The sequence below is a fragment of the Lagenorhynchus albirostris genome, chromosome 20 (genome assembly GCF_949774975.1).
Source record: "Lagenorhynchus albirostris chromosome 20, mLagAlb1.1, whole genome shotgun sequence".
Lineage (NCBI taxonomy): Eukaryota > Metazoa > Chordata > Mammalia > Artiodactyla > Delphinidae > Lagenorhynchus > Lagenorhynchus albirostris.
Window position 1 is genome coordinate 18539549 of NC_083114.1, and position 17507 is coordinate 18557055.

The 17507-nt window shown below is 51.8% G+C and overlaps 1 protein-coding gene across 1 annotated transcript; it reads left to right on the forward strand.

The window, feature by feature from the left end:
- The first annotated feature begins 5472 nt into the window (after positions 1-5472).
- On the forward strand, positions 5473-17256 carry TMEM98 (transmembrane protein 98). The gene is made up of 7 exons (XM_060133306.1): positions 5473-5709; positions 7797-7977; positions 9103-9234; positions 10300-10333; positions 12307-12422; positions 15067-15126; positions 16408-17256. Exons 2-7 carry the CDS (start codon positions 7847-7849, stop codon positions 16613-16615), a joined length of 681 nt encoding a protein of 226 aa, XP_059989289.1. The 5' UTR covers positions 5473-5709; positions 7797-7846; the 3' UTR covers positions 16616-17256.
- The last annotated feature ends 251 nt before the right edge of the window (positions 17257-17507 follow it).

The following is a 17507-nucleotide window of genomic DNA, read 5'->3' on the forward strand; positions in this document are numbered from 1 at the left end:
CATATGAGTGAAATCGTACGATATTTGTTTCTCTCTGTCTGACTTACTTCCCTTAACATAATACCCTCTAGGTCCATCCATGTTGTTGCAAACGGCGAGATTTCATCTTTTTTATGGCTGAGTAGTATTCCATCGTATATATATTCCACATCTTCCTTATCCATTCATCCACTGATGGACACTTAGGTGGTTCTCATATCTTGGCTATTGTAAATAATGCTGCAATGAACATAGGAGTGCTTGTATCTTTTCAAATTAGTTTTTGTATTCACAGGAAATACAAAGAGGACCAAGGTAGCACACCTAACTCCCTGTGCAATGACCTAAGTTATCGATACTTTTATTATTCTGTCTAATTACCTTTCACTAAGACCTGCTGTTTATCTTTCACTTTAAGAGGTTAGCCAATCCGATTTTAAGTCCAGGCACAAGGGGGTGAAATGAGGATGTGTCGCTGAGGCATGAACCCTGGAGTGGGGCAGGTTGAGGAAGATGGTTTCCAAGGTGGTCAAGAAATTGAAATGGAGGAAGACTGTCTGACTCACCTCTCACCCTCTTCCCCATCTCTTATCTCACAGTCGCCAGCTTGATCTTGACTTTGAAATTAGGGGCCGCCTGGTGTAGGTGCAAGGGTCTGCACTGAACTTGCAGTCAGGTAGTCACTTGCCCATGTCTGTTTCCACATCCGTAAAATAGTGGTGGGAATGCCCCCTGCACCCAGTTGTGGTAAAAGTCAAGTAACGTACATGAAAGTGTTTCTTATACTGACACAGTATTATTTCCCTTGCTCCTCCCCCGCCCCCCGAAACCCCCCACCCGGTCCCGCTCCATTGCCCACGTGCACATGCCCTAATGTCCCCTGGGGGAAATCTGTATTAATGGTCTCTATGTCCACCGGTCCAGTTGCCTTGACGTAGAGGAAATGCAAATCTGGCCTTTGTTCCCAGTGGGGATCCTGGCCCAGCCCTGCCCTCCTCCAGCCTTCTCCTTTCTCACTGCTTTCTGGTTCTGCTCCCCCGCTGCTGCCAGCCCCAGCCCTTCTGAGAGTTTGCTGGCTTTTGCTCCTGCAAGGCAGACTGGCTTCACTGTGGTCTGTCCACGCCCATAGCTCAGAGGAGGCCTGACGTGCGTGTACACAAACCCCTCCCTGCTGGCCTCTGTCTCCTTGGAAAGCTGTTCACTAGCCCATAAAAGGGCCGGAACACTTCAAACAAGTATTAACTCTGAATCAAATCAGGGAATAAAACTGCGACTCAAATTCAGATCAACGTTCCTTTCTTTCCAGTGCCTGCTGCCTTATCCTCTCTGAGTGCTTCCCATGGGCTTAACCCTCCTGCCTTAAACCTCCCCCTGGCGGCCACACCCCAGGGGGCTTCCAAGTGCTGGGAATGGGTCTAGAGTTCCTATCCCCACGGTAGAATGACAGTGACAATAGTTAAGCTTTATGTTCATTCCTTCCACAAGTGTTTATTGAGCACCTACTAAATGCCAGGCATTGTTCTAGGAACTGGAGGTCAGCAGAGTAAAGTATAAGACAGTCAAGTCCCTGCTCTCGTGGAACTTACATTCTGAAAGGGGAGAAACAATAAACAAATATTTAGTGCACTGTCCGGTAGCAAAAGTGCCATTCAAAACACCACATCAGGCCAGGGGAGTGTGGACAATGGGAGATGCTCCTTCAGATGGGGGGATCAGGGAAGACTTCTCGGTAGAGGTGACTCTTGAGCAGCCACCTGACCAAAGGGAGGGAGTGAGCCATGGGAACAACAGCAGCAAGGAGTCCAGGAATATAGGGAAGAGACGGAAACGAAGCGTGGATCCTGCCCTCCTGATGGCAACCTGTGCCCTGACTTTTGAGCAAAGCCCAGCCAGGATGTAGGGTGAGCTGGGCACGTTTGAGGAATGTCAAAGAGGCCCCATTTTTTTGTATGTCATACTGTGATGAACACTTTTTTAAAAAACTGTGATACAATATACATGACATAAACTTGACCACTTTAACCCTTTTTAAGTATATGGTAGCGGCATTAAGCACACTGTCACTGTTGGGCAACCGTTAGCACTACTCCTCTCCAGCACGTTTCATCTTCCCAAATGGAAACTCTGTACCCATTAAACAACAACTTCCCATTCCTTTCTCCCTCCAGCCCCTGGTAGCCACCATTCGACTTTCTCTGTGATGAGCATTTTAAATGCATCATCTCATTTAATCCTCAAAACAACTGGAGGCCGTAGGTTTTGCTGTCATGCCCATTCTCCAGATGGGGACACTTGGAGGCAACTGTCCAAGGTCACACAGCTTCCAAGCAGAGGAGGCAGACCTCAGACCGCAGTTTCCCTGGCTCAGCTCCCACTCTTAACCGCCTACCTGGTGAGGGTGAAGGATGCCGTTCTGCTGTCCCTCTGATGGCCTGGAGATGGGTCGGGAGGGTTTAGTGAGGATTACAGGCCACGTGAGATGCTTTTCTTGCTGGGGCAGGAGGGGGTTTTGGTCCTGCCTGTCTGGAAGGAAGGGGCTGCTGCCAAGAGCTACGGGTTGGGGGCTGGGGGGAAGGTAGGTGATCGACATCTGTCTACCTCACTCCTTTCCCACCTGGGTCTTCGGAGCTGCCTTTCAGGGGATGCTCAGCTGCCCTGAGTGGATGAGCACGAGCGTCTTAGGTGCCTGGCATCCAGCCTGCCAAGGAGCACTGTCCCCATCTGTTATTACTAGGACATAACACAGCATTAGGTGCTGCAAAAGGAATCACCCAGGAAGATCAAATGACACAGATACAACTCTGCAGCTGGCATCAGAAGGAAAAGACAAAACAAAGTGAAAGGATATCACAATGGGACAGGCTCGCTTCCAGGACCAGAAGTGTATTTTTGAGGATGGGGTGCACACAGAGTTGGGATAGAGTGGCTCTAGCTCTGGTAGCTGTTGCTGGGGCCACGGCAACCTGCTGTGTTCTGATACCCAGGTCACTGGAAGAGCTGGTAGTTTCCTGGTTTGAGTGGTCTGGGCTTTGATGCCAGGGAGTCCTGAGTTCCATTCCTGCTCTACCACTTACAAGCTGAAAGAGCTTGGGGAAGTCGCCTTACCCCTCCGAGTCTATTTCCTTCCTTGCAAACATAATCATACCATCTATTCAGGGTTGGTGGGAAGATCGATGAGATAAAGTATGTAGGATGCCTAATCAGTGTCTGGTACATAGTTGGTGCTCAATAAACGTTCACTCCTTGCCTGGGTGGAGCACGAGCTTGCACCCACCGGCCAGGAACCAAGCCTCACCACGGTCAGCCCCACTGCCCACCTGCTGGCTTCTCCTTGCTACCCATTGAGTTCAGTCCTTGATTTGGGAACTCTTGCTACACCATTTGATGTTCAGATTAAGTGGGGAGAGGCCGTATTTAGGAGTATTGGAATTGTGGGGAGCAGCCTGGCAACCCTCCCTCTTATCTTTTGTTGGGGGGACCTCCCTTGCATGCAGAGATATTGGAAGGCAGGATACTGCCTGTGCCTCGCCTCCTACGGCGCAAGCCGAGGTCCTACCCAGGACTTTGAATCCGGAATGAAGGTAAAGCTGAAGGGCGGGTCACAATCATTTCAGGGCAGTGGCACCCAGCCCTGGGAGCCCCTGTGGTGCCTGCCCATGTCCTAATCCAGGTCTTCAGTCTCCCGCTGATTCTGTGAACACCCCAGGTGCTTTCAACAAGATCCCTTTCCACGTGGGACAAGCAACCAATTTCTATTGCTCGCAAGTAAGAACACTGAGTACTCACAAGTTCTTTTCAGGTCAATCTGGGGGGACTTCAAGGGGCATTGGGATGGCAGGAGTTACTAGAATGATGGGACACAGCTGACTAGGAAAGGCACTGGCTCAACCTTAGTGCCACCCTGTCCTCCCTACAGCTGGGTAGTGGGTGGTTCATTGGGGCATTTGCACTGTCAGCTCCAGGCAGCAGCTGAGATTTTCCTTCCGTTTGGTTGTTTTTGTTTGTGTTGGCAAGTCTTTTCCACTTACAACCCCCTGCCAAGGTTAAGGCTTTTTTTTATATCTCTCCCACAGAGTCACAGGTGTCTAAACCACCCAAGACAAAAATAGCACTCCATTCTTCTCACGGTATCCCCAAGACATGGAGACTTACTGTCCCCAGTCACCCATTCTGATGTTTGCTGCCTTGCCGTCAGCCCATTTTCCTTACACGGATTGTAACTTCTCCATGAAAGCCCTTTGGGGGGTAATAAAATCATTGCTCAACCTTCTGGTCCCTGAGTGCCAATGGTGGGTAACCTCAGCTCCCACAGGGCCAGGGCCTTAAACGAACGCGAAGCGTGAGGGTATGTGCATACAGTGTATGTTGCACCCAGCAGGAAAGGGGGTAGGCCGGAAAAACAGGCCTGGAAACTCAGCCACCCCTCTCTTACTGACGGTTGCACCCAATGGAATACGGGCTGCATTTTGAGAGAGCTTATGCATTTTCCAAAGAAGCTAGACATCTAGAGGTATAAGTAAAATTCCTGATTTTTTAAAATGTTGGCAACTAATTTGAGTTTTTAAAAACTGTAAGCCAAAACAATACCTCTGTGGGCTGGATGTGGCCTAGGGGCTACAAGATTGCAGAGCCTACGTTAAGTGCCTGGGACCTGGTCTGCATCCTTCGGTACTTACGACCAGTACTGACCTGAGTGAGACTGGTTACCTGGGCCCCAGGCTTTAGTTGGTCCTGCTCTCGTCCTGTCTCTTCCTCACAGGGCTAGGAGTTCGAGCCAAGGGAGAATGACCATGATCCTTCTAGACCATGCTCCTGGTACTCTGGACACTGGAAATCCCTGCTCAAACGGCCCCCAGCCTGCTTCCAGGGGCTGTGGGGACCCCCATCCTTCCAAGGCAGCTGGTACCGCCGGTCGTGGGCATCCTCAGGCCTGAGGGATGGCTCATTGCAGGGTGGAGGCTGTGTCCCTATGAATGCACTGAGTCCCCCTTTGGTATGGGATGGAGTAGGGTTTGAACGGAAGGGGCAGGACTGCCAACCAGGGTCCTGCATTCGTACTCTTGTCCCTGGCCAGGCAGTTGGTAGGGGTGGGCCTGCCTGTCACTGCCCAGCGTGGCTCACTGATTACCATTGACCCTGGGCCCAGCATTGCGTGCATCGCGGCATTTAACTAACTCAGGGTGCTTACAAGCCGTAGTCCCTTTCACAGAGGAAGAAACCAAGGTGCCGAGGAGTGAAATAAGTTGCCCACAAGCTAGTGAGTGGCAGAGCCAGGATTTGAACCAGACAGCAGGTAGCACAGCAGACTTGCTCCCAGTCCAGCCACCCTGTGGAGACGCCTGGCGCTCCCCACCCCCACTGGACGGCCAGACCCTCCGCGTCCCCCTCCCCCCCCCCCCCACGGCCCGGCCTCCGCGGGGGCGCGGGAACCGCCTGTCGGGTCGCTGAGCCACAGCCTCACAGCTGCCCGGGCCTTCCGCGGCCCCAACCCCCGGCCGGCCCGGGGGCCTGGCGGTGACGGCGGCGCCTGGTAGCGGGGGATTTGGATGCTCGGCCGGCGGCTCCCCCCGCCCGCACCACCTCCGGGGGTTTGGCCGCCGGGACTTATCTCGTTGCCTTCCCGGCATGCCCCGCTCGCAGACGGCCGCCAGTCCCGCGCCCGGACTTTGCCATCGCGGGGGGCCCGGCCGCGGGAGCGCCCCCGCCTGCGTCCCGGAGCCGCAGCCTCAGGTGGGTGAGCCCGGCGCGCCGCGGAGCTGGGGACCGGGGCTCCCCGCGGGCCGCCCCCCGCCAGCCCCTTTGGAGCCGGGTGCGCGGGGCGGGCGGGGGTGCGGGAGAGGAGGGGGAGGGGAGCCCGGCGCCCGCGAGGGGGAAAGGCGGAGCTGCGCGCCCCGGAGCCATCGAGCCCCGCGTGGCGCGAGCCGGGGCGCGTGGGGGTCCCTCCCTAGGTCCTGGGTATGGCGTGGGTGTTCTGGGTGGCCGCGCAGGGGAAAGGAGGGGGGCCTTGGGTCTGTTTTATCCTTGCGGATTTAGAACCCGCTAGAGGGAAACAGAAAAACTCATCCTGAAACTCACAGAGGAGAATACACAAAGAAAAAAGAAAACACACGAAGAAACACTCATACAGACCGATCACGGAGGGAGACAGCAACGACTCACAGAAAAGCTCCTACACACTCAGGGAAACACACCCGAAACGCACAGGAAGACAGGAAACAAAGCGGGTGGTCTTGGAGACCTGGGGCAGGGGGAGGGGGAGGGGAAGGGAAACACCGAGAAAGCAGGAGAGGAGGGGAGGGGAAAAGAGAAGGAGGGGTGGAGAGGAAAACTGAGACAGGGAAAAATGAAGAGAGTGAGAAGTGAGAGGAGGAGGAAAGACAAAGGGCTAAAGGAGGTAGTCCTTTAGGAGGGATAGTATAGAGAAACACATCTAGAGAAATGACGCAGGATCCCTCGCCCCCCCCCGCCCCCCCCCCCCCCCCCCCCCCCCCCCCCCCGCCAAACACAGAGATGCAGAGATGAAAAAGGTAGATCCCAGCCTTCTCACCCTGGGCAAGTGAACATCACGTGGGAGAGCAACTCTGTGAGTCCTCTGAGAAGGCTTTCTTGGCACTTTGTGCCAGTGAAGTCCCCCTGGAAAACTCCTACTCATCCTTCAAAACCCAGCTCAAGCATCACCTGCCCTGGGAGGAAAGCTTTCCTAGACAGTGGCATGTAAGCACTGGCACTCTGTTTTCTGTGTACTTCTGCATGTGACACAGGCACACGGAGTTGAAGTGGTGTGTCTGCCTGTCTGCCTCTCCCCCCAGCTCCACAGGTTTTGGGGCCCATGTCTTACTTATCTCCAATCTCCAGAATCCAGTCCAGTGCTTGGTGCATAGTAAATGAACAATAAATACTTATTGAATGATGATCAGGAGCATTTGGACCCTCCAAGACATAGAACATAGCATTAAATCCAAACAGAGAAGATGTACTGTCCTGGAGTCAGAATTCGAGGTCAAAGCACCCTTTTTTGCAGGTGGAAAAATAAAAGCCCAGAGAGGGGAGAAGACTTGCTCAAAAGGACACAAGTAGGAGACCTGCAATGAAATAACATTGTGAATACATGCTTCCCTGAGATGCCATTGTTCCTCTAGCTTATGAGTTTAAGATAGGTGTGAAAGAAAGACCTAAATGAAAGCAGGCAGTGAATAGGCAACAAACACTTTAATACCAGTTGTAAGTTTCCAACGCTGAAACTCACAATCGAAACTTTCCCCAGAATTTTTAGAATCCTCTTTCCTCCTTAGAAAGGACAAGGGAGCTGAACGTCCATCTCAGTTTGAGTGGATGGCTTTCTGCTTCCTGACTACGTAAACTTGGACAAATTACATAACCTCTCTGGACCTCAGTTTGCTCAACTGTAAAATGGGGATACTGATACCCACCTCATAGGATCGTTAGAAGAGTGAACACATACCAAGTGCCTGGTACAGAGTAGACCCTCAGGAACTACAGTCCCACCCTTCTTCTTAGGTGGGTGTTCTTTCACGCGCCTGGGGCAGATGTGAAGACAACAGTGCTAGTGGCAATGTTTCCTTTTGTTCCAGGTTGAAAAGGCCATCCCCATTTAATTGGGGAGCAAACGCTTTTAGTAAAGGAAGAGATCAAATTTGGGGCATGGGTCTTGATTCTGTTCAGGCCCTCAGGTCTCTCCAGGTGACTTTGGGGAACCTAGCTGCCCTCCCCGTCAACCCGCCAACGGGGAGGACCCCCCCACCACACTACGTAGCGTTGCTTCTTTACCAGGCTGCTCTGCCCTTGTGTCTTTCCAGCTTCAGCCCATGCGGGGGATTGACCGGGACTGAGGGAGCCACCTGGAAGCATGGAGACCGTGGTGATTGTTGCCATAGGTGTGCTGGCCACCATCTTTCTGGCCTCATTTGCAGCCTTGGTGGTGGTTTGCAGGCAGCGCTACTGCCGGCCTCGAGATCTCCTGCAGCGCTATGATTCCAAGTGAGTGGCCCAGGGAGGGGAAGGAGGAGAGAGGGGCTGTGCCCTGGGGCCCCGACAAAAGAAAAACAAGTTTGGTGCTGGGCAACTGTCGTTCAGCTTTTTACCTCTAAGATGGTACCCAAAGGCTGTCCTTCCCTATAGAGACCTCAGAGCTTAATAATGGTCCTCCAGCTCCCCCAGCATCCGGAGCCACCTCGGACTCTGTCTCTGAACATGTTCACCTAGCACAAATCTCTCCCAAACTGGCCGCCTCACTTAGCATTTGGACAGGCCAAATCCCTCTCCAGCCAAACTCATAGGAACAGAAATCCAATGCCCACATTCCAGCCACACATCTAAGCAACAGACACTTGGGGCTGCGAAACGCCAGCATAGGATCGCCTCTCTCTCTGCTCGGATTTCTTCATGTGAAACATACTTTTAAGCAAGATGCCGTTTTCAGTTTAGGGATATTTTAACTGATAGATCCCGAGGGACCCTGGCCACTAAACCCTTAGTTTCTCTTACCCCTCTATCTGAATCCTATCAGCATCTCTGTTGAGTGGTTAATAATTAGTCAATGCCCATTTGTATGACCCAGGAAAGCTCTGCTGTGGCGTCTCACGTTTTCAAGAACCCTGTTGTAAAGTAGGAGGTATTTTTACTTCGCCCGCTTCTCTAGTATAACTAGGAGGGGATGGGGCCGTGCCGGTGGGCCAAGGTCGCTCCCAGGAGTTGATTCTGCAGAACAGGTCAGTTTGAGTAATAGGAACTTTAGCTTCTCCATTAAAGGTAGGTGTGAAGGGCGAATAAGTTACAAACGGATATGACTTTGTCCCCCAGGAGCAGCCCTGTCTAGTACATCTCTGTAATTCTTGTGGTCGTAGCCCTGCCTTTCTCTTAGCGGAGCCTCTTGTTCGTCTCACTTTTCTTGTGTTTTCGTGCCCCTACTTCCTTGACTCACTGTCTAGCCATGTGCCCTGCCCACAGTGCAGTCCCAGTAGCCTCAGGTTTGGCTCCAGGGCAAGCCCCTGCTTTAACTTACTCCCTCCCTTTATCCTTTCGGGCGGATATGTGGGCCTCGATGAGGAGAGAGTCAGCAGCGGTCGTCCATCTTGAAACCACTTAGCTGGGCTTTCCTTCCAGGCCCATTGTGGACCTCATCGGCGCCATGGAGACCCAGTCTGAGCCCTCAGAGCTAGAACTGGACGATGTCGTCATCACCAACCCCCACATCGAGGCCATTCTGGAGAACGAAGACTGGATTGAAGATGCCTCGTAAGGCCTTGGGGACCATTTGCTTTCCTGCAGCCGCCTGGGGATGACCACCCAGGCTCCTGGGTGCCCTCGCGTGGCCTCCTTTTCCAGAGCCCTCGACTGAGCGCCCAGGAGCGCTGTCACTGCACCGAGGAGCACTGTGTCATGTGCCTCTCTTTCCCCTGCCTTCACTGTGGAGGGAACTTAGAATATGACACCACGGTGTTTGTCCTTGCTCTCCCCATTTCGTAGACCTGAACACTGAGGCCCACAGATGTGAGGCAGAGTTATTCTAAAGTCACCCTGATGTGCTTGAGTTATCCTTGGGGCGCCTGTGAATTTGACCCTCAGGCTCCAGGGATGCTGCCTTTGTCTCCGGTGTCTCCCTCGGAGATCCCTCCACCCACCAGGAGATGCTGTAGCTTGAGAAGAGTGTGCCGCTCCCTTTCCTGCCACTCAGCCGTTCATTCACTGGGCAAATGTTTACAGGTGTGATGTGCGGGCTCTGGGCCAGGCACTGCAGCTGTGGAACTGCGGTGGAGGCAGAATTCTACTAAAATACAGTATTTCAGAAATGATGCGGGGGGGGGGCGGTCTCTGTGCGCGGTGCAGCGGACACGCGGAGGAGGGGGCATCTGGAGCTGCCTGGCCGGAGGTGGGGCTGGATTTCGTGAAGGCTTTCCCAGAGTGGGTGCCTTTTGTCCTGGGTCCTTTTCTGGCCGCACCGTGCAGCGTGCAGAACTTCCCCCACCAGGGATCGAACTCGTGCCCCCTGCAGTGGAAGTGCGGAGTCTTAACCACCGGACCGCCCAGGCTGAGGATACCGAGAAGGATTCCCTGGGTGGAGGAAACAGTCTCAGAAGCTCAGAGCTCTAAAACAGCATGGTTGGGTGCGGGAGAGGAAAGGGAAAGATGGGACAGAAGGTGCCTCCTGGTTTAGCTCCTGGGCTTGTTCGTTTAATCGCCGGGGCACCCCTGTTCTCAGGTGGTGTTCAACTGTGCCCACTGGTCAGAACTGGATGAAGCACGGAGGTGGTGGCTGGAGGGAGGTGGGCCTGTACTGACAAATGCTTCTTGTCTCCCCAGGGGTCTCATGTCCCACTGCATTGCCATCTTGAAGGTAATACTCTGCGGTTTCCCCAGGAGGATAAGGGGTGCTCGCCAAAGCATCTGTGTCCACAGACTGTCCGAGGGGAAGGAACTTTGGGAAGAGCGCTGACCTGTGCAGGAGGCCCTTTTGTAACATGCCTGACAGTTGGAGTTTCTACTGTTCACTTCTGCTGCCCCTGGATGGTCTGTTCTGCTTTAGAATTCTCAAGGCCCTTTCCACCTGGTCCTCATACAGGCAGTCACTGACCACATTTTCGCTGACCGTGGAGAAAGCTGTGTGCAGAATAGAGACTGTGTTTAGGGGGAAGCGGGGCTTCTCAGCTTCTCCGGGGCACTTTCTTTCGTGAACAGAGAGCTCAGCCCTCAACAGCAAGTTGAGTTCTGTACTGGGGCTTCTGCAGTTACTAGAAAGTTCACCAGCCCTCTTTGACTGTGACAGTAGTCAGCCAAACGGGACAATCAGTGTTAAAAAAAAGCCAAACCGTGAGTACTTCAACTTGAAGGCAGACTTTTTTCTTCTAATGCCTGCAGCCTCCAGGACAGGGTGGAGAGTTGCATCCAATTTGCATTTGGGGAAATTTTTATAGTTTGGGGTGATTTTTATAGTTTTGGCATTTGGTTTTCAATTCTTGCCTGACGCTCTCCTACTTAATAGGATAATAATAATATTGAAATGTTTGGCCAATGGCCAATATCGTTCGTTTCAGTAACCTGGCGAACCACACATTTCTCTTTCTGTCTAGCAGTTATTCAAGATTTCAAAAAAGACAGCTTTAAGTGTCATTCAGTACAAAATATTAAAAAGTCTTTCATCCCACCTCTCCGTCAGCTGTTCTGTTGGGGGACAAAGAAGAGCCTGGTGGGACATTGTTGTCCCAGAGTCCAGGCTTGTTACTGAATCCCAAGAATCTCTTGGGGGTATAGATGTGGTTATAGATGGAGATACATGGGTCTAATGTCTAGAACAATGACACCATGTTACATCCCCCTTCTCCCAACCAGGGTGTGTCCTGGCTCTGGGTTTTGTCCCCTGCCCTTGCCTATTGGAGGAGGGGGAATGAATGACAGCTGAGGTGTGGGTTAAATCAGCCAGAAGGTGTCTTATTGGATTGGACTCAGTGGTCCATCCTGAGCTCCTTAGATCAAAGGAGAGCCTCTCGTCTTCCTCTTGGGATCCCGAGGCCCTTTTGCTGGGCCACGTGCCCTTGAATCCCTGTGATGGGGCCTCGAGGGAAGGGCCTGGGCTCCCTCCTTGGTGGTTGTTGGGCTTCTTTCTGCCTCTCTTTTCCAGCCCCAAGTATAAGGCAAGTGATGGAACTTCTTTGCCAGGGCCTGAAGCACATCCAGGTTCTGACATCGGGGAGGTGCGAAAGTGGGGAGCAAAACTTTGGGGGCGGCCAGCATGGTTGGTGGACGATGAAAGAGGCCACGTGTCCTAGTCTTGCTGTTTTCCTGCTTTTTTTCCAAGGCCCTTTTATCATCATCTTGACAAACATGGGAAAATGTTACCCTAGAAAAGTGCTGAAATAAGTTCCACTTTTGGAGGATATGCTTAAAGGGAACAGTTGCCCTTTGTCCGTCCATAGTTCTGAGGGTGCCCATGGCGATCTTTATCGCTTTGGAAGACGAAGCCAGGAGGTGAAGGAATCCAGAGAGAAAATAGGTTTTTGCCCTTAAGTGAGAAGGTGAAATTAGAGCACATGATTTTTCTTAGACAGATTATTTCAGCTCAGACTTCTCTAAGCCGAAACCCTGACCCTGATCTGAGGTTCCCACCCCTCCCTCCTCACCCGGCCGTGTCCTGGGGTTTGCCTCTTCCATCCCATTTCCTCTCATCTCTGTGTACTTTTCACTTCAATCTGTCCGTTAGGTTAGGGGGCTCAGCTGTGAGATGGGGGGCGTGTTTGGCTTTGTGGGGTTGGCAGAAGCCCTCGGGGGGAGCTGGGTCCCTCCTGATCACCTCTCTCCTCCCTGCTGTGGTAGATTTGTCACACTCTCACGGAAAAACTTGTTGCCATGACAATGGGCTCGGGGGCCAAGATGAAGACCTCAGCCAGTGTCAGTGACATCATCGTGGTGGCCAAGCGGATCAGCCCCAGGTGAGGTCCCCATACTCCTCGGGGGAGGGGGAGGGGAGGGGCCAGCAGCTGGGATGGGGGAAAGACCAGGCTCTCCTGAGACACTCCAGGGGCAACTTGAGTGGTTTCTGTCCTACACATTCCCAGGGCACCCAGGAGGGTTTAGACGCTGGGAGGCTTTCAGGCTAAGGCGGTGTCAAACGGCTCCCCTCCCCTCCAGAGTGCCCCCTCCTGTAGGCTTTTTGGGAAATGCCAGCACATGACTAGTGCTGACTGGCTCCTTCTTCCTCGGTCCCATGCCAGCCAGGGCTGCTTTCCTTCCTTTTGCCACACCTTCTTCCTGGGCTCCGGACCAGCAAGCACATTTCCCACTGGTGCCCACACCCCTGTGTGCAGTGACCTCCTGGCTGGCGTCTGTACTGTAGACCAGCTCCTTGTCTCTGTGCTGTCACCCCCGGCCCCATCCAGGGCCCAGCCAGCAGCCTCCAGGACCGGGTGGGAGGTGAAGAGATCATTCAGATCTCCCAAATTCCAGGCTGTCTGCAGAATACCGTGTGGGAGGCAAGCAGCAGGATTGTAGTCAACAGCTCCACCCCCTCATTTGGGCTCGATCTTGTGAAGAAAATAAAGCCCTTCTCTTAGAGGGAAGGGTGGTACTAAGTTGGTGCTGCCATCTGGTGTCTGGCACGTGGATGTGCCTGAGTTGGGAGTTTTTCCGAGTTGAGGAAGTTCCAGGGGTCCTCGCTTTCCACGTTGCCGTGGCCTCGGGTAGATCCCGAGGAACCAGGCCTTGGAGGGAACATGAAAGAGTTGGTACACTTGAACTCTGCCCAGGGAGTTCAGTGAGTTGAGAGCGTGGGAGGGAGATAATCCCGAAGAGTTCCTGGCTTTCTCTGGAGCTGCCCCGGGTGGGTGTGGCTACTGGAGTGGCATCAGCCTAGGTCGGCCCTTGGCCTGAAGACCCCGACCCAGGCTCTGGGCAGGCAGGCACCAGACCTTCCTCTGGCCTCCCGTGATTGGTAGAGGCTGCACTGCTCATGTCTGCTGGACCTTCGTCATGCTTCTTGTTACTTCTGAGAGCCATCCCAGGGGCCAGACGAATTCACGTGACCCCAGGTTACAAGGCAGCATCACCAGGAGGGCTCGGAGGAGCAAAGAGATTGAGATTTCTGAGTCCCAGTGAAGTCCTGGGTGGTCAGGATTAGCAGTGGTGCTAGAGCCAGGGTGTGGCATCGCTCAGAGGGCAGACCTCACCTGGTGCTCACTGGCCCGTCCTACAGAGCACCTGGATTGCTTCCAGAATGATCCCTGCCATAGATCAGTCAGGGGCCTTGCTTTCTCCTTTTGCCCTCACACTTTCTCCTTCTGGCGGTTTTTTGTCTCCACTGTTTTTCTTGCTCCATTTATTCCATATAGTGTGTTGACAGCATGTTAGTTTCAAGAAGAGTGGCTTCAGCTGCAGGGCAGAGAAAGGGGCCGGCTAAGATGGGCACTGAGTGGCCGCACCTCTGTGCTTCCGCGCCAGCCCCTCAGTCCCAAGACAGGGACTTTCAAGGGCATCTGTTTTCAAGTGCCTTTGGGAATCAAACAATACCCCGTTATTTTTTGCTTCTTGACTATCAGGTGGCCCAAGAGCAAGGATTTGGATGAAAACCTGGAACCATGTAAATGAGAATGAGTAGTAGCTCCTTCTAGAATTTGATTAAAAGAAAATTAACCATGAACTGTACCATGTGCTAAAAGAAATCCAATGGAGTAGTTTGAACCCAAATTAAACTTGGAGGTTTTTTTTAGTGTTCTATATAACTACCTTTAACCATTTTTAAAAAATTAAATGTAAAAGTAATAAACACTTGTAAAAGTTAAAACACTGCAGAAATAGAGTATCTGAAAAGTGAAGGACCCCCTAATTCCACCCCATCCTAATTCCTGGAGGTAATCACTGTTGACTGGTGAGTATTCCTCCAGACTGCCCCTGCCCACTGCATTTCACAGCTTTTGTTTATTCATTTTTATGCAAATGAGGTCAATTAGACTTTACATATTGTTTGGCAATATGCTATTTTAATGTAGTAGTATATCTTTTTTTAAAAAAATAAATTTATTTATTTATTTTTGACTGCATTGGGTCTTCGTTGCTGTGCGTGGGATTTCTCTAGTTGCGGCGAGCCGGGGTTACTCTTGGTTGTGGTGCGAGGGCTTCTCGTTGCAGTGGCTTCTCTTGTTGCAGAGCATGGACTCTAGGTGTGCGGGCTTCAGTAGCTGTGGCACGCGGGCTCAGTAGTTGTGGCACATGGGCTTAGTTGCTCTGCGACACGTGGGATCTTCCCGGACCAGGACTCGAACCCGTGTCCCCTGCATTGGCAGGCGGATTCTTAACCACTGTGCCACCAGGGAAGTCCAAATGTTGTCGTATATCTTGAACATCATTCCAGATGTGCGAACTTGTACTTTTTAGACCATTGGAGCTTAAACAAAACCAGAAGAAATATTCTCTAAACTGAATCTTAAGTCTTTCTGTTTAAGTCCCTGTCTGAGAATGCAGTTAAAGTCCCTAAAGACTGGGTCTGGAATATCAAAAGAGAACCATAGGGATAAGGAAAGAAAGGAAGGAGGAAAGGCCATAAGAAAAGCGAAATACTGAAAACCTTTTGCCTCCCCCCAGAGTGGACGATGTTGTGAAGTCAATGTACCCTCCATTGGACCCGAAGCTCCTGGATGCCCGGTGAGAGGGGTGGAGTGGGCGAGTGTCTTTTCATGCTGGGGGCTCCTGGTGTTATCAGATCTGTGAGGTCGGCTCTTCAGGTTGTGGAGGAGAGAGCTGTGTTGGTGGGTTCCCGAGGCTGCCTGGGCTTTGGGTAATGGTCAGCCAACCAGCGAACAAAGCCTGGCTGGATGCTGGAGGCCAGGGCTCTTCCTGAAACCCCAGAGGAGGAAGAGCCAGTCTTAGATGTTGAATTTTTGTGATTAAATGTCCACACAGGCCAAGTCCTATCTGCACCTTCCCTCCCTCCCACTTCCCCCATAGCTCTGTCTGCTCTTTGGGTGCCGGAAGCAGACATGCCTCAGCCGTGAGTGCCGCCCAGTGGGTCGCTGGTATGGGTGGTAGGCAGGAAATGAGAATGCAAGTGACAGGTCAGCTAAAGCTGTGCTCACCTTCCACAGGACCTACCCAGGAACCCCTGTCTCATGATCCTCCCCTAATACGCAGAGTGTACTTAGGCTTTTGAGATTGTTATGTTCCTCTACCAGTTATAAACCCACTTAAAAAAAAAATGTTCCTTTGTCTCTCAGATTTATATGACTGTTTCACAGGCCCACTGTGTAATAATTTTCAGACAGGCTGTGGGTCACGGCAATTCAGTTGGTCTCTCCGCCCCACTCCTATTACTGCCCAGCTGTGTTCATGGGCTAGTCATCTGTAATGCATTCCCAAATGCGCTGTGCACACTCACTCTATAGAAGATATTCTGCACTGAATCTTTCAATACTGAAAAAAAAAAAAAAAGCCGCCTCCTCAATTTAGTTTGCAATTAAATGTTTTAGGATGCGGTAAACCAGCCCTGGGCCTCATTGATTCAGAATCATTAAGTGATGCCCAAGGTGGGGTATGAATATCCTGTCTTCAAGGGGGCAGCAGCTGGGGAAGTGCTTATCCAATTGACTAGATCCAAATTGTCCCACAAAACCCTCTTCTGGGAGATGTTAATGGATGTGTTGCAGAAGGTGGGCTCCCAGTCTTAAATAAGTTAGTGAGACTCAGAGTATTACATTCTCCCCTTAGAGATTTATCATGTGTATCATCTGAGAAGGGCTTCAGTTACCTTTGTTTAACCCAGATGTTCCCAACTTTCTTTGAGCATCGAACCCTCTTTAAATTACATACTCAGCAACCTCCTAAGGAAGGGACTCCAGCTTGGGGAACACCAGTCTAGACTCTACCCCTTTGGGCTTTGGGGCAAAGTCCCTTAGATCCTTCGGAACCTGATCCTGTTGTTTTTTCTAGGACAACTGCCCTGCTCCTGTCTGTCAGTCACCTGGTGCTGGTGACCAGGAACGCCTGCCACCTGACCGGGGGCCTGGATTGGATTGACCAGTCGCTGTCAGCTGCTGAGGAGCACTTGGAAGTCCTTCGAGAAGCAGCCCTGGCTTCAGAGCCAGATAAAGGTCTCCCAGGCCCTGAAGGCTTCCTGCAAGAGCAGTCGGCCATTTAGTGCCTACCAGCCAGCAGCTGGTCACAGGGCCAGCCTGCTGCCATGGCTGGGTGGCTCAGCTGTGCCTTCTACTTCTTCCTGTAGAGTTAGTTGTTCTCCACGGCTGGGGAGTCCAGCTGTGTGTGTGTAGTAAAGCAGTCGATGCCTCTGTTGTAGTTACAAGTGGTGGCTGGTGAGTGGCAGTCTAATCCCACAGTTAGGGGAGATGACAGTCACCATCTGTACAGCAGAGCTTTGAAAACTGGAGGACTGTAAGCTTTATTTAGCTCACCTAGTGTTTTCAAGAAAATCCAGCCACCATCTAAGAATCAGGAGGTTTCACATTAAATCAGAATGTCTGGTTTCTCTCGAACAATCAGAAGTTGAGGCAACTCTCATCTGCATTTTCCACAGAGGACAATCAATTGGAACTACGTAGGAGTTGCCTCTCTTGACAATACTTGTACTCTCTCACCTGGCCTGTTTCATTTATTTGTATTATCTGCCCAGTCCCTGAGGCATCTGGGTCCCTCCTTCTCTTTACTGGTTTGGGTTTGAAGGTGAGCAACGTAGAGTTGATCATTCCCTTTTTATCATTATGCCTGCAATTTTACTTAGCTACCACTAGGTGGAGAGTAAACGTATACTTAGCTTTCCCTCAATTGTGTGATTGTGTAGTCAAATTCCGATGCACGGTGTGTGGTGGGACGTATTTGTCTGAGGACTGAGGGTGGAAGGAGAGAGGCTAAGAATCCCAAGGATGCCTTGTGTGTATGATTCAAAATAAGATATTCAGAGACCCTCCAGAGTTCAGGCAGAGGTGAAGATAACCACCATGAAGTATTTTTTCCACACTACCAGTGACATCCGTGAAAGATGGGTCCCCTTTCTTTTGGTATCTGCTTGTTTGGCA

Bases quoted from the DNA above. Each gene is read 5' to 3' on its own strand.
- TMEM98 (XM_060133306.1), top strand. From the start codon at position 7,847: ATGGAGACCGTGGTGATTGTTGCCATAGGTGTGCTGGCCACCATCTTT. The intron at 9,235-10,299 runs GTAAGGCCTTGG...TTGTCTCCCCAG, and splicing joins GACTGGATTGAAGATGCCTC to GGGTCTCATGTCCCACTGCA. The intron at 10,334-12,306 runs GTAATACTCTGC...CTGCTGTGGTAG, and splicing joins ACTGCATTGCCATCTTGAAG to ATTTGTCACACTCTCACGGA.